Source organism: Crocodylus porosus, unplaced genomic scaffold (assembly GCF_001723895.1).
Source record: "Crocodylus porosus isolate Cpor-Errol unplaced genomic scaffold, CroPor_comp1, whole genome shotgun sequence".
NCBI classification, from domain to species: domain Eukaryota; kingdom Metazoa; phylum Chordata; order Crocodylia; family Crocodylidae; genus Crocodylus; species Crocodylus porosus.
Window position 1 is genome coordinate 38,555,964 of NW_017728907.1, and position 9,628 is coordinate 38,565,591.

The following is a 9,628-nucleotide window of genomic DNA, read 5'->3' on the forward strand; positions in this document are numbered from 1 at the left end:
GGGCTGGCAGGTGCAGGGGCCGCCGCTTCCCCGCGGCCCGTAGGGCCAGGCCCGAGAGGATCCCTGCTTGGGCCTGGGTGGACAGCGCGGAAACAGACCCCGCCCGTGTCCGCGCGGCCTGCCCGGCTCCTCGCCTGGGAAACCCAGCCGAGCCCCCCGGAGCAGTGGGTCCCATACCGTGGGGCCAACAGCAGCGGGTGGGGGTACGGGGCCGCGCGGAGGAAACGTTTGGGAAACCACCTGGGCCCACACCAAATCCAGACGGAGGGAGGAGCTCCCTTTGGTACTGGGAGCTGTCCCAGTTAACACAGGGCCCCAGTGCTCTCAGCTCATTTGCCTGCATTGCCAGTACAGACCAGTGTAAAAAGGGCTGGGCTGCTTGCAGTTGGGTGCTGCAACAGGACTGTACTGGCTGAGGGCCAGCTCGACCTCTGCACCTACAAATACCAGAGATGTGTTCTCTGACTGCACAACGGGTGCAATGCAGCTGTTGCATGTACAGCAGCTGTACTACAGCGGGACTGCACAGGCACCTCACTTCCAACACTTGCAGTAAGTTATGGTTAGAGTGACACCGTAAATGCTAATGCATGCTTCGCCATGACTAGGTTTCTCAAGCTGCAACCGACTTGAAGCAGTTCTGTTTGCAGAACGCACAGCACGATCCCCTGTTGACAGGAGTATCTTCAAGTACAAATCCATTCCGGCCCCAGAAAGTGTGCTCCTTTTTGTAACATGGTGAAATACCGTTGTATCTTTCAGTGGTAAGTTTCTAAGACTACAAACAATGATGTTTTGTTTCTTTTCCAACACTGAGTACCTAAAACTAGCTATTCCTGTGTCTTAAAAGAGATCAGATCTTGGTGGGAAAACTTACTGAGAAATTCAAGTGCACTATATTTCCTCCCCAAAAAGGATGTACTGCTACTGTAAGGCATTTGGACAAAACTCTGTGCTTGTGTCAAGTAGGTACAGAGCAGCTACAGCATGAACTGTGACAAGGGCAACACTGCATTCTGCCTTGACACATTGCCTCAATCTGAACTTCTTAAAATAGCTTAGTCTTTATGCCAGTTTAGTTTTGTTTTCTCTCAGGAAAGGCTGCCAAGGGTAGTCCTAAGAACCCTTGTCCAATAGTAACCATACCAAGATCACAGAAGATTCTGTTATAGTCAGTGCTGACCACTTTGCTCACTCTATTGCCTGTGATAGATTTGGATTGAGCAGTGTAGTCTTCACATTTGCTTTGGATTGCCTAATATTGCTACCGATTATGAAATTAGACTGATTTACAAATTGCTTGAAAAATCCAGTGCTTTAGTTCAAAAACAGAGTATACATACAAATTTAAGGATTACTATTTTTTCTCAGCAGGCCAGTTATAGAACATGTAGGCCACATCCAGGCGAGCATGAATGTAGCAGTACATACTGCACACACTTTTCTCTGGTGCCACACATGCAGGCATTTGCCATGCTGCTACTTTGCAGCAGGAGGCCTTTTTTTTTTTTTTTTAACCCTGGGAGATCACAGGGTCAAAAAAACCCATGGAAGAAAATCCATGCCATAGCTCTTCGCAGAGAGGGGGATGGGGGAAGAGGGTGGCTCCTGCTGCTGCCTGCACCCCCAGAGGATATGGGGAGGGGGTGCCCCCTGGATCTGTGTGGGATGGGGCAAGCAGCAGCTGGAACTATGTAGGGCTCCTCTCAGTGGGGGCTGGGCTCAGAGTGCTGCATCCCCCCCGAATTTCACTGCTGCTCTGCTTCCAGCCACGGCCTGGCTCTTCCCAGTGTGTGGGGGGGAGGTGAGGCTGTGGCTGGCAGCAGCAGTGTTGGGAGTGGGGTGGCAAAATTTGGGGTGGATACAGCATTCTCCCAGTGCCTGCTTAGAGCCTGCTAAAAAAAGCTCCACTTCGGGGAGCATATACACACCCCTGTGCCCTCCTGGGATGCAAGCAGCAGGGGGAGCTGCCCCTTTCCTCACCATGGGGGGCACTGATCTGTCCCCACTCCCCCCACCCCTTCCCTTCCACCATGCTGGGAGGCAGCTGCATCAGAAATCAGATTGGTATCTGCTAATCTGCCTCCTTAAATATCAGTATCAGTCCCAAAAATCTCTTATTAGTGCACCCCTAGTAAACAGGTCCCTCCCACCCCCAACATGAATCTGAATGACAGTGTCATTAAAATGGCTTTAGAACTCCTGCAAAAATTGGCTGAGCTACTTCCATCTTGAATAATATAAACTTGAGTGTCTCACCTTCTGAAATGAGCTTGGTACATGGCAACATTCTTGACATATTTATACTATAATATTTTCCTAAACAACATCTGAGACAGTGACTTCTAGATGAGGGGCTAAATACTGCTACATTTTCTTAGCTACTGTGGGATATCAGATTTATAACTTACATATTGCTGATGGAAGCTCAAATGGTTGGTAATAGACTGTATACAAAAAAAACCCAAAAAACCATACAGTACTAATCCTGTTCTGCTAGACTTTGTGATGACAGTGCTCAGGAATTAAGGTACATTGGTATCATCTCCTTTGTCACCTCCTCTCTCCCTCCCCAAAAGCTTTTGAGTTACTTTTCTTGACTGTTTCCATCATCCTCAGTTCCCCCACAACAGTCAGCTTTGTGGTTGTAATCTAAATATTTTAAGGAGGAGCTAGAAAGATTGGATGGTGGTAACTGAGAGGAGCCCTACATAGTTCCAGCTGCTGCTTGCCCCATCCCACACAGATCCAGGGGGCACCCCCTCCCCATATCCTCTGGGGGTGCAGGCATCTTTTCATAGTTAAAGGAAATGTAATTTCCTTAGTGGCTCAGAGCCAGCTACCAAGAGCTTGTCCCTTAGTGCTTTGCTCTACGATGGAGAATATCTAAAGCTGTTGTCTGGGGTTGGTGGAGAAAGGCAGGCCTTTCCATTTGTGGAAAACACATCTGCTGACCCAACCCAGTTAGTCTGGGCATCTCCAATCTGGAGGAGGTTGAAAAATTCACTTACATTTGTTTCTGTAGGTACAAATTTCCTTTCCTTTGTCCAATTCTGTAAGGCAGCTGTGAAGCTAAATCAGCTTTCATACCTTCAGTGTTCCCTAAGAGTTGTATGTTAGATATGGAGGTCATCATTCAGAATACATACTTAACTTTTTTCTTTTTTTTATCTTTCAGATCTTTTAACACCTTTTTGTAGCTGCAGATATGTACTGGGGTGGAGAGTGCCTTGATACGAAGTCCATGCAAAAAGCTTAGCTTCAGTGTGCCAAATTTAACTGTAAATTGCTACTGTTGTCAAACCTCTTACCATCTACCTCTCCAAATGAACTGTGTACCACTTGCAATAAATTCTGTTTCGTGAAGGAATCAATTTTATAATGCCATGCAAAAAAAATAAAAATGTTTTAACTTGGCCTGTTTTTTTTCCCCTATTACTGATGCATAAACTCTTTCACTCCAGTGCTTGAAGCTTCTAGTCAAATTTTTTTCTAGAGCTGACATCAGATCTGTTGTTTAAAAGAAAATCCCTAAGCTACATCAAAAGTATTATCCATACTCAAAAGTTGGAGGCCTGAGAGCAGTGTGTGTGGGGGGAGCAGACTGGGTTGGGGGGGACCCCTCCCAAAAGAGATCAGATACTGATTTATAATAGAGGAAGAACTTGCAGGTTTTGTATTTCAAGTAGAAAAGATGATAGTACAAGTTATAATCTGCTTAGATAGGGTAAAAGTACACTTAGAAAACAACTGTGTCCTTTGAGAAAGGAGGAGAGAAGGCTGCACTACACAGGCCAGCTCTCTCAGCAAGGTATTAGATTGTGTGCATTTACTGTCTGTAGGACATTCTCACAGTGTATTTTAACCATAAGTTCTCTTACAAAGACTCTTACTTTATTATATTGGTTTGTAAGGACAGATACTTAAATAGGCGATGTCTAAACACTTATGCAACTGATTTTCTTAAGCTAAAGAACTTTAAATCCTTTTTCCTGACTAGTTAAGTTGAACCTGAAACTTCTTGGTAGAATATTGGTACTGTAAGGGTAATAAGTGCATGGTTTAGAGAAGTGGTGTTCAATTCCCAGCCCACGGGCCAGATTGGGCCCCTGGCAATATGTCATCCAGCCAGTGGTAGTGCAGAGGACAGTGTGGAGCCTGGTATGTGGGGTTAGCTGGAAGCAGTACAAGATTCAATCCTAGGATGCAGGACTGGGTAGAGGCAGCATGAAGCCCATAGGCCCAATTCTGGTATGCAGGGGTGGTGTGATGCCCAGTCTAGGCTTGATCCTGGAGCACAGGGTCTGAGATCCAGCCCATGGACTGGCCCTCTGCCACTCATTTGGCCCATGGGTTTAGAGAAAAAAGGAACTGGTGTTAATATCTTACCTGTTTAACTGCAAGCAAAGTCCGAGTTTAGCCACCTTACAAACCAACACCCAACCACGTTACTCTGAGAACAAATTGTTATTACAAAATTTACAACTTTGCACTGGTATTGGCCCTAAAACCTTAGGCAAGTCACAATGAAGACAATGATTTATATATGGCAACCTACTCGTATTCCAGAAGAGCTTCTCAGTTTTGAATAAGAGGCACTAGCACTTTTAATATTAAGAGTCAAATGTTTATGCTCATTTGAAAAGACATCTTTCTTCATCTGCTCACAGGAAAGTCTGAAAATGCATTTTTGTCTACCTGTAAAAATAATGCACCACTGCTTACTAAATTGGAGACGACAGGATCCAGGGCTCCAAACTTGCTAATTTGGTGCAAAGAGTTCAAAAGCAGTTTGGTATTCCTATTCATCATCAGGTAAACCAGAACGCTTCCAATTATAGATGGAATTTTCTTCTACTTGTATCCATTTCACGGTGCTGAAATGTAAAGAAAACATTTGGTAGTTAATGCAACAGCAGACCTTATCTTATACTGGACATTTTATTATATATGCAAATATAGTAAAAACAGTAACGAAGAAAAAGTTGTGTCTATTTCAAACAGCATCGCTGCTCCACCATAAAAATGCCTTGGTTCAGCTTCCGAGTAACAGCGACTGGGGAAAAGACAGTTCAGCTACTGCATTATTCAAACTCATAAAAGATAAATTCCCTTCTTTGTTTAAAAAGAAGACAGAGTACCAGTCCTGCAGCTGTGGCTAATGTTGCCTAATCTTGTTAAACTTGGAAGTATAACTCCATTGTAAAAAAGGTAGCAGAGTGGTTCAATATTATGATTTTTTTACCATTTTCAGTTTATTAAAAATTACATAAGAGTTAGTTTAACTTTCCATTGCAAACGCTTATTTCCCATATAGAAGATATGGGAGATAAGTGTTTGCATCAAACTTAAACTCATTATTAATTCTTACATGCAGCTTAAAAAAAAAAAAAGATCTAGTTAAGCTGCAGTAAAAAGGTCAGATCTCAGTGAACTTTACAAAATATACCACAGCATACTTCTATAATCAAGTATGTAGAACTTGAACTACACTTCGCTAATACAGAATCAAAGTATATTGACATTCATTATTCTTGGGTTTGGTTAGGTTTTTATTTACTGCTGACACAAAACATTTCTAGTTTGCAGTTTTAAAAAAAAAAGTTTTCAATATTTCACTTGACTCATTTCCATACTTCATAATAGGCTACCATTTGTAGCAGCATTTCAGAATGCCAGAGTTTAAGTATACCCGAGGTACCCAGTGCCACTATGTCAAATATACCTTGTGAATCCACTCATACTCTCCAAACTTGGAATCAAAGGTTCCTTTTTGAATGGACCTTAGCTTCAAGGTAAAACGTGGCCCAAGCTCTTGAATCCCCACCTTCTTCTCACTCTTGAAGATATACCTGCAGAGTCAAAGGAAAACATATCAGATGGGCTGCTGCAGGACTGATGCCTTAGCCATTTACAAAATTTTAGAAAAATTCACCTGTGAAATCTAAAAAAGATATAGTCCCGCTGATTGTGAAACGTAGCAACTTGTCTTCCAATGAACTGAGGATCATGTGGAAAGAGAGAGGCAAGCATGCGACCAACAGAATGTCCCAGTCGTGTTGTAAAATTATTCAGGATTACTTCAGGTATGTGTTCTGTGGGCTCTTTCCCTTTTCGCTGGAATGAAAAAGTTGAGTTACAAGAGAACAACAAAATAAATACAGAGTTTTTAAAAGGTATTAGTTACCAACATCAAAAACAGGGGAGTCAGAGCTAAGTGATGTTATCATCCTCATAAAATGCTATAAAAAACCCTTTTTTTTTGTGTGTGCGTGTTATACACAGAAGTATAGGCATCATGTACATACCATCACTTGGTAATATGTGGGAACCTTAAATACTAAATGATAAAGGCAGCTTTCTTGAATAAGTTACTATATTATTCTCTTCTATAGCTTCATGTACTAAATAAATATCCTATGGGAAGTGTTGTGGTGATAGGTAATTCAGACAAAACATTACAGCTTGCTCCTTGCGACAGCACTCTAATCTAAATAATATCTATACAATCTGGGGAAGTGTCTTGAATTGGTACACAATTAGTTTTATATAATGTTATTACCATGACTGCAAGAACACATCACAGAAATAATTAACTGAAAAAACTAATGCTCCTTCAGCAGCAAGAAAAACTTAGCCTTAAAGAAACCAGCAAATTACTATCATCTTTACAAAACAAAATCGGACAACACACCAAGGATGAACCTTCCTCAGCATGCAGAGAGAAAGAGGGAGGAAAAAGTGTGTGGTAGAAGAAGAATCCTTTAAGCAATCTGGATCCTGCATATATTGGATTTTCACTTTTATCCAAGAGATAAGCAACCTCACCTTTATTTCTTTACGTAGACGAACACTGCTCATTTTAAAATGAGCAGTTGGACCATCAGGCAAATGACTTAAAACAAGACCGTCTGTTCATCTTCAGTTAAGATGAAGATAAAAATAATCCAGTGTGCAGTTTAAACATGCTACATCAAAAACACTTTACAAAGAAATATGAATTTTGGTTACAGAAACATTCAGTGTTACAGTGGAAATACATCATTTGTACAATCCATACTTAGGGACCCACTCAAATTACAATTTCATAAATTTTTGCAGAAACTGCAAAAAAAATTCCTGCAAAAAAATGGAAGTTTGTGATTTTGTATGGAAATCGCTGGGGGGGGGAGTTCTAAAAAATAAAATGCTGGCTCCCCAGTGGGTGCCAGCAGCTGTTGTGGCCTGGCCTTGCAACCCAGTGGGGCAGGGGAAGAACCACTGGCACAAAGGGAAGCAGCCAAGATGGTGGCTACCCCCTCTTCCCTCCACCACTGACTGGCTGAGAGTGCTGCCTTTTTATACAGCTCTGCCCCACCTCCACCAATCAACAGAAGGGCAAGGCAGCATGAAAGGTAGCCCTCTTGGCCAATCAGTGGTGATGAGTGGGGCCGCTAGGGCCCCCTCAGTCAATCAGTACTGTGCCCAGGGTGGGGACGCACACTGTGACAGGCATGTGAAATTGCCCGTCTGCCATCTCAATTGCATACTCTTGTTTCCTTTGAACCATTTATCTGGGATGTATTTATTCTGTGGCTCCCAGATTAACAGTAATTGCTCATGTTGCTCCTGGGCCAGTTACAACTGCATCATTGACCTACAGCTTTGTAGGTTATATTTGGCTTGTGCACTTCTAAAGGACAAAATAAACAAAATGATGCTACCTCAACTTAGAGCCATGGTGAAATGAAGAGAAAAGGAGCTTATAATAATATGGGAGAGATCTAGCATACTATTTAGCCAGATACATTTCTCCTTACATTTTCTGGTGCCAACTTAGTCATATACAGCTACCAGAGCCTACTACATGAAGAAACCGCTTCTAGTTTATGAAGGATACTGGGTATTTTGCGATCTTCATTAACAACTATTAGGTCCGTGAAGTTTCTTGCAATACACTGTGGGATAATTTTTTTCAAAGCAAGCCCTCTTCGATAGTAAACATGTGAGTTGGGTACGATGGAAGACAGCTGTTCACAGAATCTCACTGTTCTCTGCAAAACAAAGATTAGATTGCAATCTTTGAAAGAGAGCAAACCAAAAAGATGTAAAAAATGGTTACTCCTGCAAATGCCTCCCTCTATTTCACTCAAATATCTAGGTTTTTTTTTAAAAAGGATAAAACATTTCTTCCTCAGTGATCCACCTTAGCGCCAAGTAAAACATTACAAATTGAACATGGCACTTAAACAACAGAGCAAGCAAGAACTTTCACCTGATATTCTGTTGCATTATAGGTTTGAATAATACTGTTCATCTTTTATCTATGCATGTACATTTTTGGAAGCAAGGAGCAGCTTCCTCCTTTTGGATGAGAACTGTTCATTTCATCACCAAGCATAAAACTGGTAACGCTATTATTCACTATTAATAAGAAAACGAAGTATTAAAGGGATACTACACTAAAAAAAAAAAATCAAGTCAATTAAAGCACTGAAAAAGTCTCTCTCTAGTATAACACCTGTCCCCAAATCCCTTAGATAGTCTGGATTATGAAACCCTAAACTATGATATTTAAAAAAAGTGTGTGTCACTGTGGGAAAATCATGAATGGCCCCAGCCCATGCCAGGTATTGGCACAAGGGTCTGCACATGAAGTTCCTATTGCAAGACTAGGGTCAGAGGCAACCAATTATGAGAGCCAACAAGTTCATAAAATAAAATAACTGAAAGAATCCCAGATAGGAGTTGCTATTTCCTATGTAATGATATCACTTTAACACTGTGTGGGTAGGAGGCAGCTTTGTTAGATTTTAAGCATGAGCAACTCACAAAGAAAATTAAGCTTAAACAGTGGCACCACACTCTGCTTCCACCCTGCCTCAGAAGAACCACTTAGTCTAGAAGGAAGACTTTTCCTTGCTCATTCAGTCCTTTGCCTCTCTGTGGAGACTACCAACACAAATATGCTGGCTTAGGTAACTACTGGATCCAAGTTCTCATCAAACAGGATATGAAAGCCTCTCTATCCCATTAACAGTCACCTGGATCATAGAGACCCCCTTAAATAAGTTTAAAGAAATCAGAGAAACAGGAAAAAAAGTACAAGCTTCATATAAGTGTATTTACCCCTCGAGGTCTGTCTGATGTCGTGATAAGAATCTTGGGAAGCGTCTGTCTATTGAAGTAAGGTGCAAATTCATCTGTAGCTTCATCAAAAGCAACCTAGAAATATAAAGTGCTTTAATCCACTCTATTTTATTTCTAGAAAAAATTGTTCACGCCAAACAAATTCTGGTGCCACTGAAGTCAATGGCAAAACCGCAACTATAACATTAAGCCAGAACTTACACACACACACACACACACACACACACACACACGGATTGATAGTCATGCAGCTGATAACTTTCTGCTGCTTAATGATTGTTTTTAGAAAAAACTTATTTCCCATTGTACTGTATATCTGTTTAAAAACCCAGTTTCAGAATGGAACAAATGGGGTGGATACCTACAAGTTTCATAGATTTCATAGACATCAGGGCTGGAAGGGACCTCGGGAGATCGAGTCCAGCCCCCTGCCTAAAGGGCAGGAAGTCAGCTGGGGTCATAGGATCCCAGCAAGATAAGCGTCCAATTTACTCTTGAA

The 9,628-nt window shown here is 41.8% G+C and overlaps 2 protein-coding genes across 2 annotated transcripts in view; one reads left to right on the top strand and one right to left on the bottom strand.

Annotated features, from left to right (window-relative positions):
* GNG5 (G protein subunit gamma 5) overlaps positions 1 to 3,415 on the top strand; it is a 5,709-nt gene extending 2,294 nt beyond the window's left edge. Inside the window, exons 2-3 of the mRNA XM_019530606.1 lie at positions 609 to 764; positions 3,179 to 3,415. Of these exons, the coding sequence (XP_019386151.1) occupies positions 609 to 734 (126 nt within the window). The 3' untranslated portion in view covers positions 735 to 764; positions 3,179 to 3,415. The remainder of the gene's footprint in view (positions 1 to 608; positions 765 to 3,178) is intronic.
* A 1,033-nt stretch (positions 3,416 to 4,448) lies between these two features.
* Positions 4,449 to 9,628, bottom strand: part of RPF1 (ribosome production factor 1 homolog) — an 8,279-nt gene continuing 3,099 nt past the window's right edge. The window contains exons 4-9 of the mRNA XM_019531183.1: positions 9,109 to 9,204; positions 7,880 to 8,033; positions 6,829 to 6,911; positions 5,936 to 6,117; positions 5,726 to 5,852; positions 4,449 to 4,877 (exon numbers count right to left, since the gene is read on the bottom strand). Of these exons, the coding sequence (XP_019386728.1) occupies positions 4,836 to 4,877; positions 5,726 to 5,852; positions 5,936 to 6,117; positions 6,829 to 6,911; positions 7,880 to 8,033; positions 9,109 to 9,204 (684 nt within the window). The 3' untranslated portion in view covers positions 4,449 to 4,835. The remainder of the gene's footprint in view (positions 4,878 to 5,725; positions 5,853 to 5,935; positions 6,118 to 6,828; positions 6,912 to 7,879; positions 8,034 to 9,108; positions 9,205 to 9,628) is intronic.